We start from the raw sequence: 17,041 nt of genomic DNA, 5'->3' as shown, positions 1-17,041 counted from the left end.
TTCTATTTTTACATTCAAGGACATTAGGGGTTGAGATGAGACGTCACGATGACGCCACGACCACATCCCCCCCCCCCCCCCCCAACACTTTACACATCGACTGCGTATAAAAACCTAACGTGTGCTTCTACTACACGCCACCAGGGGACCCCATTCTTTAAATCCCTATTCACACTGGTTTCTTTCTCTCCGCACCATCTCCTCCTCCTCCTCCTCCTCCTCCTCCTCCTCCTCCGGACTCAGTCGCTCGTACCCCCGGTAGGTAGGTGTGTAGGTGGGTAGTTTAGCTGCAGCAGTCGGTCTGTCAGAGAGAAGCTCGGCTCTGATTCCTCGTCTCATCCCGGCCAGGACAGCGCAGACAGCGGAGACGCCTCTTCCCGTGCGGTATGTAACATAACGGGACTCGGTGGAAGCTGCTGCTTGTGCTGGAAGCGACGTGTTTAGTCAGATTGATCGGAAAACCGAGATTAAGGCAACATGAAGAGATGCTAGCCCCGCACAGCCGCGTCATTTTCCCGTTGTGTGAGAAAGACATGTTTATTTTAACGGGGCTTGTGTGTGTAACCGTCGGGCCTTGTTGCTAAGTGTCGTCACCGCGGCTGCTTCACGTTAGATTTGACGTGTGACTGTGGTTCGTGATGTCTCTACGTTTAAAAGCGCGCGGGCCGCTTGACAGAAATATTCTTTGTCATTCATTCATTCGTGTCATGTGAAGTTTGGCTGCTTGTCCGGATGTTTGCTTGTTCTTTTTTCTCCCTGTGACCCGGAATCGCCGGGGCCAGTTTTTCTCCGGGAGCTCCAGGCGGCCGTGGCAGCCGCCTTGTGCCGGCGGTGAGCGCTCCCTGCGGGGGACGTAGCTGTCATCGTGAGGCTGGGAGGTGATGGTGGTGGAGGCTGAAGCCACCTCACTGTGCCCACCTCCTTTATAACACCGGTGCAGAGAAGTGACACTGCGCCTCCTGACTGACTGAACATGTCAGACAATCAAACTAATGAAAAATGAAGCATTTAAATACAATATATGCTCATTAATGTTCAATATCTCTCCTGATGGAGTCCCTTTATATTTCACCCACTCTTCTTTTTATACTGGAGACAGACTGATGTATTGGTTGGACGATAACATCAGTCGATGTCAGCATTTTACATGTTTGCCGATAAATGCCACTTTTATACACAACTGAAGAAATGTCCCCAACATTCAATAACATCAACTGGTGGAAGGCATTGATTAGTGTGGTAGAGGGATGTTCTCCATATTGTCCTATGTTCTAAAATGGGACAGCGTTTAGTTATAAAAACACAGAGGTAATGATGTCTTATCTACTGAGCAGCCACATGGCTTCCATAGTGCTGCCATAAAAGCCAGTAGCCAGTTATATTTACCTTTAGCCTCAGCGTACCCTCATGGTTCGGCCTGTATCGTTGATTGCAAGGCCAAAATACTTGAAGACGCTATGGTGCACAACTGAAGTTATGTCCCAACATCCGCTGCTAACATCTAATGGTAGTTGGTAACTTTGTGCAGAAGACCTTCAAATGAACAAGGGATATTCCCCATCTCGTCCTATATTCTTACCATAAACATTGCACTGACATTCTAGCCACAGTAGAGGTGCATAATTCTGTGTATTCCAGCCTCGTCTGTGTCCTGCAAAGAAAACTGAGTGAAACAACGCAGAGAAGATGTGCATTTGTGTTTACAGAGTGAAACTACACTACCTGACAAACACACTAACTTAACATATTAGAGAATCAAACTAATGCAAAATCAAGCTTTTCAATAAAAAATATGATTAACATTTCTCAATATCCCTTATGATGGAGGCCCTTTACATTTCACCCACTTTCCTTTACACTGGAGCCCGATCGGTGATTGTTCGTGATAGCCTTGCACAGTGTATCGGTTTAAGTTTGCCGATACACGCCAATATGAAAACTTTTATTTAACAGATTAAACAATGAAGAACAGATGTGCATCTCTTAATTCACATTTCTTTGTCATAAAGATTTGATTGCAATTTCTTGGGAATCATAGGTAATTTTTTTTTAATATTGGCCAAGCTGTCAGTTTTAGGAATTTTTTACTTCTCAATATCAGTATCGGCATAAACCTAAAAAAATCCATATTGGTCAGACTCTACTTTGTACCATGCTGAGGCCTCTCCAGTACACATAGGAGGGTGTTTAACTGCAGAATAAGGTGCCAGATGGACAAACCCGCATGCTTTCAAAGGACGCACTTATTTTCCCCACAGTTACTTGTGTATTAGTGGTAGTATGTAGGTCATGATAAGGCCAAGCAGTGGATGTATTAAAGCATCCCTGCAGCCTTCAAATAATTGATGAGGCGAGCCATTCTTGGGTGTAAGGTGACTCATCCTTTGTGCTTTCCGGTTGAAATGTTGAACCCTTTTGGCTGTGATGCTGAAAACATTGCGCTACTTTCATTCATAAGTAAAAGCAACAACCTTAGGTTTCCTATTTTTTTTAATCAGCATGTAGGGCTACAGGCATATGAGCTTAAGAAATCCAGAGGCAAGGACTGTTAAATGTCACAGGCATATGCGCACTGAATAGAAATTACATACTGGTGGGAAGATGCTGCTCGAAAAGTTACAGACTTTCAGGCCATTCAAGGTGTTACTGTAATTTGACAACTGTAATCAAATGCCATTTGGCGTTCTTTCTAAGGAAAGTTCACTGATAGTGGTATTATCATTCCCCCCATCAAAGCTGCAGGAAAGCTAAGATGGAGGCAAAACAGAGGAGACACAAGAGAAAACACCCAGGTGACTTTTAGAAACTGGGCCAGCGGGGATACATGTGGTGTCAGAGGAGGGACTAAACTCTACACCATCTCCCTGCACAGAGTATCAGCTCAGAGTATTGGAGCACCTGTATTGGAAAAGAATTGCATGTCTCCAGATCATAACTCTGCCTTCACTGGTTGTAAGTGGAGATTGCGAGAGAGCTTTCATAAGTAGGTATTAGGTCTATAATCCTGATGCTGTAGGGAAGAGTAATCAGATTTATCTGTGACACCACAAAACTCATCCCTTGTTTCCGCATTGTCCAAAAATAGACCACATCTTTTAAATCATCACTATGAAAAAAAAAATTTGATGATGGCTTCATAGCAGCTGTCGGGTTTATTGTGAAGACCGGTAAATACACAGCTGCAAAAAGAACTATTTGAAAAAATCCACTGATGCAACAAATATACACAAGGACAATATTAATTTAGCTGAATCATATAATAGTAGCTCATAGCCTTACAATAGACTTAAATACTACCACAAATGAATACTTAAGTGGAAAATAATGAATAGAGGACAGTAACATTGGACAGATTGAGTTTTATATCAGATCTGGCCACTGTGTTCTTGTAGCACAAGAAGTACTCAACACTATAGTGTCTGTAAACAGACCTCAGTGCAGATCCTGTTGTGATCTGCTCAGTGTGAGTTAATCAACCCGGTTCATGGGAGACAGATGGGCTGGTAATAACAGCCTCTTCTCTCAGCTAATGAGAAACTCATGTGATTTTCATTTGTCTTTCGGTCCAGCCACAGTCATGTGAGCTGAGTGCAACCTCAGTGCTTTGTCACTGTACTGTCCTCCTGCATCACGTCCTCCTATCAGTCACCCCATTCACTGTCATTTAGTCAGCAAGACCTTTACTCTGTTTGGCACTCGATGACAGAGAAGCAGCCAAGGATGAGATAGAATTTTCTCTGGGTTATTTGAATGGGAGGAGTATATTTGACATATTTGATTTCAGGGTGGATTTTTCTCCAGATATTTAGTATTCACAGGTTTATATTCATCTTTCACATACATACTGTAGCATACATGTTGTTGCATTGCTGGTGAAATATTCCTTTGTTTAAATTGAATGCATTTATGAACCAAACATATGCATGCATTTGACAGCTGAATTACTTCATCAAGTTGAAACATTTTCAACTCTAATCTTAGTACAGTGCACGTTCAAAAAGTGCCTGTGAATAGTTTAGTTTAGTTTAGTTTGGAGTAATGGGTACTGTTTACTAACTCACAAAGGAACAGTCTCTGATGTCTCCCCAAAATCAAAGTTTCTGATGATGCCCGAAACAGTTTTAACAGAATGTGCAGCAATAAATAAAGACTAATAACACCCCCACATTGAATGAGGGTTGATGATAAAAGGGTCGTGAGAACGTCAATGCTGCAATTCCTCAGTAAGTTTGAAGTCGATTGGATTAGTGTTTGTTGAGAAAATTCATTTTTATTTTTATAAGTTATATTAGAAGATCTAGAAAAGGTGAATAGGACATTTTAGTATTTGGAGCTAATATATATATATGTGCTATATATAACGGCACAATATGTACTATTACTAATATTAAAGCTAATACTAAAACATTGTAGACTTGGTGTTCATTCGCGTCACCTACATAATAATCAACAGGTTTTTAAAAGAAAGTAGAAATAATTTCATATTTATGATTATTATTAGTGTTTGACACCTTATTACATCATTGTGTCATGAATGGTGTCGTTCACAAGTGGTATTTATTTATCTGCCCCACTCTCAAAGTGTCTTGAGATAATGTATGTTATGATTTGGGGCAAATCAAATTGAATTGAATTGAATAGTATACAATACAATCAAGCACTTAACCTTAGAGAAGTACATTGTAATCTAAAGTTTTGTTGGAATCTAAAAGGACTTTAGAATCTTATTCTCTACCCCCACATGTTGCTTCACTGACAAGGTTTTTACACATATCTCCTTGTCAGTGAGCCAGTGTTTATAGCCTCATTGTTCATGTTAAAATGGTGAACAAGGGTCAGAACAGAGATGTTATCTGCCTGTCGGCGTCCGGACTCCACAATATCTTTAATGGACTGTGTCTGTGGAAGTTTTAGGTTCAAGGTTTTACATGGCAGGCAAGTTACACAATCACCTTGTCTGTTGTTTACTCATCAGTTCTTATCTGCTGTAGAGGTTTCAAACTCAAAATATGACCTCTGTGTGAATGTGTTTGTGTGTGTGTGAGTAAATGTTTAAAGTCACTTGTGGTGGAATGGTTTGATAAAGAGGTTTTAGTTCTCTGGTAATCTGTTGTGTTGTCTTGTTGATCCTGTCTGGTCAGACTCTCCTCTTATAAGATCTAAGTGATTTGATAAATAAGTGAAAACACAGACAATGATTGTAAATGTGATTTATTGATGTGGGGACGTGGGGTCTGGAGACAAGAATCACCAGATATTTTTGTGCTCTCCATTTGGTTGAAGAGTGGTCACTGTGCTGCGGACGCTGCACCCTGAGGATAGTTTTCTGCATACAGACTCTAATGGTCATGACAAGACACTACAGTGAGGCTATGGCCCAGGGTCAAATAAATGTCATAGTGTGGACACAGTTGTGTGGTGTAGATGAAGCGAAGCAGAGGAGTGAAGCTGCAGGCATAGTGAAGAACGTGGGAGATGTCAGTTTGATGGGTGACTCATGTGAAGTGCTCCTTGCCACCCCATACATTTTCCCCTCAGCCTTATCACTAAGATAACATATAGTCTTTCGTGAATTGTGGTTTAAAGAGAAGCCAGAGTGCTGACTGTGGAGTTAACAACATGCTCACTACTCAAGAGGAAGTCAGTTACAGGAAATAGGGAAACAAAAGTAGCGTGCAGGGAGATGAGTTGAGTGCTCAGTATCGTTGCCGTGTGAGAAAACTGCAAGGTCGATGTACAGTCAGAGGGAGATGAGCCATGGAGGTAAGCTGTGAAGAGCTGAGAGAAGAACGCCCACTCATTCGCTAGAGAGAACCGAGGCGGCTCGCTGACCTGCTCTGAAACCCCCCCTCCCTCCTTCACCACTGGAGCCGCCAGCAAGGGCCTCAAGTCCCCATCCAAACCAAACACTCCACAGCTGCATTCATGCCTGCCAAGACACCTAAACATCCACGCACGCTGTGCAGTCTCCACGAAACCGATCCCAAAGAATTACTGATGTTATTGTCACACAAGTGTACACATGCACACTTACACAAACACAAAACCCACGAGTCAGCAGAGATCTGAGGCAGAAAATCTGCGTTTGAGAGTCGTGACTCGTGACTGAGGGAAACGATGGGGGAGGGCTGGTGAGGAGGAGAGAGGAGGAGGCAGGTTGCACACGCACAGGCAGGTTGTGATTGGTGGATGAAGGGGGTGGAGAGAATGAAAGGGGGAAATGGGAAGCATCTTTTCACTCTGAGGGTGTTCTGTACTGTACCAAAAATAGGTAGCTTCATAGCCACATCATCTGTTTGCTCTAAATGATCATTTTAGCATAAAGGGGGGGGGGAGATTTTCTCCTGCATCACTCCAGTTTGCAAGAGCTTATGCATAAAGCATCTCAATTCAAGGGCACGTGTGACGCACAGATGCTCCAGTGGTGATAGATTTCTTTAATAATGTGTTAATCTCTGCAGTGATCGCTTAAAGCTCTAACTTGAGGGAGCTGTCAGAATGTTACAGTATCATCCTGAACTGTGGTTTACTATGGGAATGCTATTGTGTGCTATGTAAGAGGGCCAGGGTTTCTAGTAATCCCCTTTTGGATTGATTAATTGATCGACAATGTCAATGCTTTTTCATTCCAGCTCCTCAGTTATGAGATTTTGCTGCATTTCTTTGTCTTATGTGTCTTAATGTTTGTGGGTTTGGAAGAGGTGCTTTCACTGAACTGTGTTGAGCTGCAGTAACTGGTTTGGGCTACAGCACACCAGGCAGTTTCTGATAATGATTCCTAGACTTGATTTTAAGTTGGCCGTGTAAAATCTGTGTTAAACAGGCCTTTTTATGTGTTGAGGATATTGTTTGCATTCATCTTAGGCCACATTTGATCGAATTTATTTGCTTCCCTCCTTGTCTTGAAGGCTGTATTTGGTTTTGTCCACATCATACCTGGGAATTAAGTCAAATGTTCCTCTGACTCTCCCAGAGGCCCCAAACATCAGTGGACAGGCTTTTACATAATCAATTTACATAAGCAATACCCCATTTTTCCCCATACACACTTACCAGCATTTTTAGTGAAGCCCAACTGATTTGGATAACTTTGGCTGATATGAGCCTTTCACAGATATTCCACAATATGCACAGATATGAAAAGTTAGAATAAAGAATAATAAATGAAAATAAAGTAAATAAAGTTCTAAATATATGGTTGTATTTGTGTATTGTATGTATAGTTATTTGTCATAATCTTTTTGTATCTAAAATGTTTTACTCCCTAATATCAGCATTGGCCCCCTGAAATCCACATTTTCTGAACAGGCTTTTTATGATCCAGGCTTTAATGATCTCTTGTTCTTTTTCCTTTTGGGTTTATATACACACATTTTCGTTGATCACACTAAAAATTAAGACAAATAATTTGATCCCAACACCCTGGACTTTGTTAAACTCTGAGAAACTCCCTCTGTTTTCTGGTATTTCAATGACTCCAAAGTATTAACTGAGAACCTAATTTATATTTAAAACAGTACATTAGTTGCAGCTCCAAACAACTGATATTATTGGCATTGATATTTTTGATGCATTTTCAGTTTTTACAGTGTATTTGAGGTGGTGTACCAACCTTTTTACTAAAGCAAGTCTATGTTGTAATGTTTGTGAAAGAAATATTGCTTCATCCTAACTTTTGAAATGTACCAAACCTCTGATTTGTTGTTGAAAGATGTTTAACAGTTGATTTCCTATTTCTTTACAGATATCCCCGAATTTACATTCACAATAACCACAAGGAAACAAGTGAGCAAAGCATCATCAGACTACAAACACCCCCTGTTGGACAGAAGCACGGCACTGTAACAAACAGCAATAAAAAAAGGACGACCACTGGGTGACTGGCTGACACACAGATTAGCACTTTGATCTGCCGGGGCTTCAGATAAATGGCTGACAAGCAAATCAGGTAAGGTTGAGTGTGAAACAACCACAGAGATTATAAGCAGCACTACAGCCTTGATCTTATCTAGCAATCTTTCACACTTCATGATTTTTGTCTCTTTCATCATCATCATCACCTTCATCCAGTTTGCCTGCCAAATTGATCAATGGGGGGATCGCTGGCCTGATTGGAGTGACCTGTGTGTTTCCCATTGACCTGGCCAAGACTCGCTTGCAAAACCAGCAAAATGGATCTCGCCTCTACACCAGCATGTATGAGACTTCTGTGTTTTACATTTACACATTAAATCGCAGAAACACCCAGTTCATCATCAGATTCTCTGCACATCCTGTCGGCAGCTGTTTGACTGACATACCATCTGCTGTATTTGAGTTTCAGGTCAGACTGCCTTATTAAGACCATCCGGTCAGAGGGGTATTTTGGGATGTATCGAGGTACGTTTTTAACTTTTACACACCAATTGCGTGAGAAGACTAGGGGCGATATGGTCAAAAAATTATATTCAGACAACATTTTTCACAGTCGATATTTATATAGAATTATAATTCTTTATAAATTAAAAGCAGAATTTTTTTCTCTTTGTAAAAGAACAAAACATTTTCAGATCTCATTCATATTATACGTTACTGTGTTTATACAGTGCATAGGCATTTTATCAATATATATTTAACCTTTGTTCTATTGCTCTTGAGAAAATCAAATTGCGATAATTGTTGAAGTTGTTTTATTGCCAAGCCCTACAGGAGACTGTTGTGATTAATGGGTGAAGTGTTTGGTAGCATGAGATTCTTACTTTTCATCTAAATATCTTTCTTGGTCTCTATCCTTTTTATCCTCCCAGGAGCGGCGGTGAACTTAACACTAGTCACGCCAGAGAAGGCCATCAAATTGGCTGCTAACGACTTCTTCAGGCAGCACCTCTCTAAGGATGGGTGAGGCATGAATGTGCTGACAGGCGGAGTGACACGTACCCGCTCCCTTCATTCATTCACGCTGTGATTAACTGCCGTGTTTACTAACATGTAACCTGACACATTAGCTGTCTGCATTCTCACCAGGGCTCCAGTTAATCCGCCACTGCTCTGTCATCTCCTCCAAGGCACCAAGCTTTACATGGTGTTTTGTTGACTGTATGGTTTAGACTCACGTGTGTGTGTGTGACAACAGAGGCCTGGTCTGAAATCACGTCACCAATCAAAATGATCACACAATGGTATCACATGTTGCTTGAACCGACTGAGCACCCATGAGTACTTTCTGCATAGATAAACCTAAAGGCTTCTGGGGCATCTATCTCCATCTCTATGGCGACAAACATGTAGGCTGATGAATGATTGACTTGCCTGGTCTAGCTGCTCAACTTGTGAATTATTAATCTGCCCTTGTGCCTGACATGTTGATGTGGAAAGATTAGCATTACCAGCACAGTTAGTGTCAGCTCCTTTTTTCCAGAAGTGTGGAAATAAACTTTCCTGACTCTCACACGTCAGGTGTCTGCTTTTAATCTGATCTTTTTATTGTGTGTCTCAGAAAACTAACTCTATTCAAGGAGATGCTGGCTGGATGTGGGGCAGGTACATGCCAGGTGAGTGAGTGAGATGCTGCTTTAAATCCATCCTCCTGTTCTCCATCTTGAACTCACTGCCTATGTCAGCTCACGTACAAACCACAGAGCCTCAGCCATTTGTCTCTGCCTCAGGGTAGAATTAAGCCCAGCTACGTTTAAACAAGAGGTGGTCGCTGCAGTAACATGCTTGTAGTGCTTCCTGCTATCTGTGATCTGAATGTTCCATTTTCATGAATGAGTTCTAATTACTGAAATGCTGCTCTGTCAGAGACGATGGCAGCTGGAGGTGAGTGATCAGATAAGACATTGTGAGAGTGCTTGACCATGAGTGAGTGAGTCAGAAGGAAATGCCTGTTGTTAATGAGGCCGAAGGCTTCAGGCCCAAGGAGAATGATTAGATTAAGTGTAGCAGCTCTTGGATTAAGATTGCAGCTGAGAACACTGCCATCTCACCCTTAATCCAGTTAACTAGTTACTACTGTGTGGATTAGGGAGGAAAACAAGAGCTGACGTTTAGCTAATCATTGCCAGTAGGTTTACACTGGACACACATTTTGTCTGACACACTCGGTGCTATTCAACCCTAATCTCTGACTCTCAAATGAATATAACTGATGTGTGCATATGTTCATACTGTATTAAAGTCCTTTGTTTTGTTTGATTTTTAGGTTATTGTCACAACTCCTATGGAGATGTTGAAAATCCAGCTCCAAGATGCTGGACGAATTGGTAAGACAAAAGAGAAAATGACATCCAGATGGTGTTTTGTAGTAGAATGAAGCTGTGATACACTTGACAAACAGTGGCCTCATGTGGTCATGTTAGTGATTACAACTCCTTTATCCTAATTTCTTGTTACTGTTATGATTTCAAAATGTCTGCCTCAATGACTGCTATTATCATCAGTGCCATTATCATTTCAAATAGCTGTAAATTGTGAGTTTGCTGTCATTAATATTGTGGGACTTATGCTCCACAGCTGCTCAGAGGAAACTGATGCCAGAGACGGTGGCAGCAGGTACTGTCGAGACCAAGTCACCAACAGCCATACAGCTAACAAGAGAACTGCTGAGGGAAAAGGGCATAGCTGGGCTGTATAAGGGTCTTGGTGCGACATTGCTCAGGTAAAACAATCGGCCAATCCAGGATTTTACAAACCACCTCTGACAAACTGTACTCATCTGTCTTATTGTTCTCTTTTTGTAGGGATGTCCCTTTCTCCATCATCTATTTCCCACTTTTTGCCAACTTGAATAACCTGGGCAAAAGAGGTGCAGATGGCCCCGCTCCTTTCTATGTGTCATTTTTATCAGGCTGCCTTGCGGGGAGCACAGCGGCAGTTGCCGTCAACCCTGTCGATGGTGAGCAGCGAGGCCGTGAACACTGTTACAGGAATGCACGCACTGATGCTTGATGTTTTATATTCACCTGAGCTCTGTGTGTTGCAGTGATAAAGACTCGCCTGCAGTCCCTGAACAGAGGAAGCACAGAGGAAACGTACAGCGGAGTGACAGACTGCATCAGGTGACCTCATTGTGTCTTCACTGCTGCACCATGTGTGAGGCAGTCAGGGTGTTTACTGCACCGTCATATCTACTGACACACAACTACTGCTGGCTGCGTGTTATATAACCACCTTTCATTTTTGCTCTCTAGGAAAATCCTCCATAATGAGGGTCCGTCAGCCTTCCTGAAGGGAGCCTACTGTCGAGCCCTGGTCATCGCACCTCTGTTCGGCATTGCCCAGGTGGTCTACTTCCTGGGTGTGGGTGAATTTATACTCAGCTTCTTGCCTAAAAAAGACAACTAAGAAGCACTTCCTTTCTGCCTTTCCCTCCCATAATGCATCACACCAATTGCGTGAGGAATCAACTCGGTCTGAAATAAGTTTTTTCGATGGGTCAAAGCATGACCAATCAGTTCATTGTGTTTTCAATTTTTTTTGTGTTGAATGTTGAAATAATTTAGGAGAGAGCATTAGTTTGCCAAGCTGCCTGTGGTGGCACCCACAATTCCAGTAGGCAGTGCTCCACCAGCTCCCTGGAAATGAAGCCACAAATATCAGTAGAAGATTTAATGGAACATTGCTTTATAATTAAGACATTTTATTGCTCTTTTTGAATATGATTGTTGAATTTTCAGAGGAGATGTGCTGCCCTTGGTTGCTGCAGCTGTTAAATCCCTGCAGTATTTTTTCCCCAAACATTAGCCTCTGAATCACAGCAAAGACCATAGTGATCTATTGAAAATGTCACTCATATCTAACTAAATGACAATTCTTGAAACCATTAGCTTTGCAGGAAATCTGCTAAAATGCTATTTAATATTCTTCTCAGATTTTAAGTCTTAATAGAACATAGTATACTTAGGGGTAGAGCAAAAATATATGCCTCCATCTCCAAAGACCCAGGGAATGTGTTAATGCGATAACAGCACCTATGATCTTTCCTGAGAAGCCACATCCCTTCCTGTAAATGGCTGCAATGAACTGAGTCATTCAGCTCCAAGCAGACAGCCTTGGCTTTTTAAGTAGATCAGGTTCCATCTGATAGTTAGTGCTACCATAATGGTTCGACTGTTTCTGCCTTTGTAAAAGAAAGCTCTGTCCTGGTCACACACTGGACTGAAGAGATGGCATTATTATGCACCAACTGTCTGCATGCTCACATTGTTAGACATCGACACAGAATCACCAAAAAAAAGTACCATCTATGTTGTTTTTTTCTGAGGACTGAAACCTACGAGCATGATCTACTTGAGGCCAAACCCCAATCAGTGATGTCACAGCGGGTGGGGGGGTTTCGCCTTTGTGGAATTATGGAAAACACCTGCTGTCACATCACTGATTGGATTGTGGCCAAAAGAGTGGCCTGCTATAAAACCATCAATCCACGGTTTCAGAGCAGCTGCGTTTTTTTCCTCTCTGTGATTCACTGTGAATACAAATGAAAGAATTAGTTGCAAAAACTAAATGGCTTGATAGTAATTTTAACAGAAAAGCCAGATTATTAGTAGAAGTTCAGTAATGATGCTGATTAAAGGCTGGACATCTCCTGCTGAGGCCTCATGAGTACAGTCACCTATTGTGGAAGCCACTAACACTTTAGATCCAGACATAATTATTATTGTTGTTTACAGATGAGTTAAAACTGAAATTTAAATTCTTTATTCCAAACTTGAACTCAGTGGCAGGACCCCAAAGATCAAATGATTCTATATCAGAAAGTCGGACCAATGTTGATTTCATTGTTTTTACCAAACATCTCTGCTTGTTTGCTGTAGAGGTTTTCTTTGCTTTAAGCTGCTGGGGAAAGCAGCCCTGTTGCGTCTTGTTTATGCACCACCACACTAAAGCCCTGCCATTGGTTTATCTTGCCGGAGATCAAGGTGACTTTGAGATGTATTGTCCAATCACATTCCTTCCTCGCTCCCACTGTTCAAGCAGCTCTTCAACTTGTACTGTTGCACTGTAGACGTGTGATGCAACTTCTTCAGTGCAATATCATTTTGTGGGAGTGAGACCTATTTATCAATATTCCTTTATATAGGAGGTATAGCCCTATATACGGTGTATGTATGTGTTGTTTTTTCTGTGTCAAAGTGTCCACCTTAACTATATTGTACATATGCAGATGATATGAACTTTTATGTTTTATGTTTTATTTGTTTGTTTTGTATGTGATGGCTTATTTGCACACCTACCTCTCCAGCTCCCCCCTCGATCCATATTGTGGTGATTTTGTGTTATGATGATGTGGACATATCAAATGAAGGAATCTTATATTGCAGTAAACAACGTATGAACTTAAATGCAGCACATTAATGAGGGTTTATTATTGTATGCAGAGGGGAACACTAGTGTAGATCTAACATGGTGTTGAGGAGGTGCCCTTCAGTCTGTCGCTCAGCTTATCGCCCTGTTTCCTGCTGTTTTATTAACAAGGACCAAATAAAGCATCATCATATAATGATGATAGAAATGTAGTTAGTTTTAAGTGAATGACCTATGGCACTACTGCAAACAGTTCTGGAAATAAAATAAATTCAGTTAGAAGGGACCAGCTGACATCAGACTGTAAATCCATCTTTCTGAAGGGTGCTTCTTTAACGATGTAGCTGCAACACGACAGTGGCGGCACTAGCGACCAAGTCTGCGCCGACTGAATCATATGCTAGTAAATCTCAGCGTTATCAGTGTCTTAAGTGAAAGTTATAGGTCAGGTCATCGACTGGCACCTCCAGCGATGTTGACAGAAGACGAGCAGAGCCACAGGAAAAAGAACAAGACCTGCCTGTTCACGTGAGCTTGTCTTTATGAATTACTGTTCTTGTGATTTTCTCGACATTGCGATTGCCAGTTCATCTCATATATGCTGTTATTGTGATCATAATGCCTATTTATGTGTTGTTGAGATGATTGTAATGATTTTGACCCCCCAACCCCCACCTAAAACCCTCCCAGATTTTTTTTGATCTGTTTTTGGTTGAATCTTGAAAATGTCGTGCAAGTCATTTTGTTTTACTCAGCTGTGAATTTTCTCTGACCTTGATCTTGATTTGTTTTCGTCCATGCGTGCGTGCGTGTGTGTGTCTGACTGTGTAGTGCTGTAGTTGATGTGTAGTTCTTAGTGTGACACTGCGGTATTTTTCTCTTCGATTGTCAGACCCATGCCTCTCCCCCTCGTTCCTTCTACCTGTCACAAGCACCTCTGCCTCCTAGCACCCACAGCCAGGGTGCAGGTTAAACGCAGAGGAGCTCTGAACACCAAATGTATGACACAGAGTGTATACAATCAAAGAAAGCACAAAGGATTATTAGGCACAAGAGACCACACGGCCAACTTTAAATACTAAGACTAAAGTCCCTTGAAAACTATGTGCTGCTTTTGCAGATCAGAGTCGGATTTATTTCAGGAGAGGTTGAATGAGTTTCAAGTCTTGTAAGAAAGTTTCTGTGTGTAACACTTGTTCCATAGGGCTGAGACAGCAGGTCATGATAAGAGACCCATGTGATGGTGTCCACTATGTTAGCCATCAGCAGTTAGTGACAAAATGTATATTGCCTACATAATCTAAATGAATCAGATATAAGAATGTAACTTAGATATTATAAGATGTATTATAATTATAGTGAAGAGTTTATTACATTTTAATCTAAAGATTTGTGCTTTACACGTTCACTGAAAAATCTATGAACCAGCTCACTGATATGCAATAAGTAGAAGCCACACACAGATGGACACTAGAAAAAAATTCAATAAACTGAAAAAAACAACACCTCACTGAACACAACCTGTCAATCACGACATCACACAATGTATGAATAATGCAACCGGGACCTTGGAGGCGATCTGGGGTCTGAGCCTCTGTTCTCTTCCTCCAAGAGGAACTGTGCATTACAGCACTTTAAAACCAAGGACCCCACTGTCCATCTACAGAGAGTCTCTCTACGACACGGAGGGTGTTTATGAATATATGTGGTGAATGACACAGTTGTCCTAGACATTGTTTACAATGAAAAATGCAATGAAAAAAAATTCTGTTCCCTGTCACAATTTGTTGTTCAATAAATGGACTGTCCTGGAATCACCTGATGTGGTCATTTGTGCTGGGGATTACATTTTTTATGGGGGGGGGGGCTTTCAAGGTCCAGTGGTTGGGTGACAGAACACGAAACAACTGACGCCACCAATTTTTGTTTGCAGCAGCGTCGTGAAAGTCAAAACAGCGGGGCCGTGTTTTGAAGAGTATGGGGATGACACTAGTGGCTCCTCAGGGATCAGGGACAGCTGAGACTGGTGATGTGAGGCGATGATCTGCTGCCTCGTGGAGCCACCAGGTGTCAGTGTGGGGCTGCAAGTGGAGCCGTGGTGCTGGCGTGGTGGAGAGAATGAAGAGTGTCAACAGTGGTGTGCACCACAGGTGTATGTTAAGCTCAGGTGGCAGTAAATCATGTGCTGTGATCTCACTCTCCAGCTCTCTCGCTGTCTTATTCTCAGTCAAGCTGGCTCCTGTCTCTTGCAGCTCAGACACCTTTCTTTAACCTGAGATATTTCTATGCGTCATTTGATAAATGATGTGCCTTTACATGTTTATAATAAGTTGCATGATAACAGTATGAAAAATACGTCTTCTGAGGATTTGACCATATGGGATTTATATTGATTCCTGCACGTTTCAGCAGAACTGATGCTGTGACAGCGGTTTATTCATTATTAATTCACTGGTGTTTGCTATGTATTCACCATGACTGTTTATTGCATTAGTTTCCAGGGTGCTATTTTGCAGCACCCTGCAGCATAATTACACCACAGCACCTTCATTTAATCCTGCACATACACACACACACACACACACACACACACACACACACACACACACACACACACACACATAGGTAGGTACTGCTGTCTTTCTATGTCTGCTGTATGCAGGTCTTATTTCAGCCAGAGTCAGATTTCATATTGAATTTTGTGCCTCTTTGAGAGACTCCTTTCATCAGACTGTCTACTCCAGTGTTTACACACACAACAGATTAAGCCAAAAGCTTCAATTTACTACAATGACGAGACTTTGAAATATATGTGGGAATGAGCACCAGCCACTGTTCTTATGCTCATTTAAAACCCCTTTCATGTGTCACGACTTAATCCTCCTCTATTATTATTACCATTATTACTAGCCATTAATACTTTCTTGCAAAAGGAAGGGAGAATGTGGAGGAGTCTGAGTCGAGCTTAAAGGGAGAGACTGATGGAGAGGGTGGGGGGGGGATCAAGAGGTGGGGACAGTAAGACCATCGATAGAAGGAGCAGAGAGCCGGAGGAAGGGAGGGGATGGTGGTGATGTGTATATAGGTCACTAAATCAATGGGAATCAGGTTTTTGAGGGGGAGAGAAGGGGGGGTATTTATAGATACCAGAGGAGACAGATGCATCAGTGACAAGCACAATGATGCTGGGGGCACGGGAGGGGAGAATCTGGGAATAGGCTGTGGCCAAAGTAGTCCGCAGAAAATTCTCCTAACAAATGGCAAAAGATTCTCAGTGGTAAACAAATGGCATGGAGGGCAGTGCAAAACAAAATATAATCAAATGGAAATCACTGCAGGGCGCTTTGAGCAAATTACCTTCCAAGCTCTATTGACAAAACGCAGGCAAATTGTTAGTTGTGATATTGCAAATGCACAGCAGCATTTGCATCTACAGTCCTGCTCTACTCATATCCTATTGAATTGTAATCTGTGATATGAGGGAGTCACGTGACTGAATGGAATATTAGTCTGTTTCACAGGCTGGTAAGGAGAACGTGTATATTTATATAACTCAGGCACAGTGAGAGCTGCTGAACAGCTGTGAAGTTCAATAAAAACATTACATTTCGTCTTTTTTTAACCCTTTCTACCTAAATGGAAATGAGGGTTTGTGCTGGGCTATTAATAACTGTCAAGAGTTTTATCCCATTTATTTCATAATGTTCCATGTCTCAGTCCAACAGCTTCAAGTGACAAGAAGTCCCGTCACAAATTG

General features: G+C 41.8%; 1 protein-coding gene across 1 annotated transcript; it reads left to right on the top strand.

The window, feature by feature from the left end:
- The first annotated feature begins 136 nt into the window (after nt 1-136).
- slc25a22a (solute carrier family 25 member 22a) lies at nt 137-15,098 on the top strand. Its single transcript, XM_020079303.2, has 11 exons — nt 137-384; nt 7,745-7,948; nt 8,071-8,196; nt 8,324-8,379; nt 8,787-8,877; nt 9,476-9,530; nt 10,181-10,241; nt 10,492-10,636; nt 10,719-10,873; nt 10,961-11,036; nt 11,169-15,098. Exons 2-11 carry the CDS (start codon nt 7,929-7,931, stop codon nt 11,320-11,322), a joined length of 939 nt encoding a protein of 312 aa, XP_019934862.1. The 5' UTR covers nt 137-384; nt 7,745-7,928; the 3' UTR covers nt 11,323-15,098.
- The last annotated feature ends 1,943 nt before the right edge of the window (nt 15,099-17,041 follow it).

The sequence above is a fragment of the Paralichthys olivaceus genome, chromosome 7 (genome assembly GCF_024713975.1).
Source record: "Paralichthys olivaceus isolate ysfri-2021 chromosome 7, ASM2471397v2, whole genome shotgun sequence".
Classification (NCBI taxonomy): domain Eukaryota; kingdom Metazoa; phylum Chordata; class Actinopteri; order Pleuronectiformes; family Paralichthyidae; genus Paralichthys; species Paralichthys olivaceus.
Note: the sequence above shows the minus strand (reverse complement) of the source record. Positions and strands in the feature narration are given on the sequence as shown.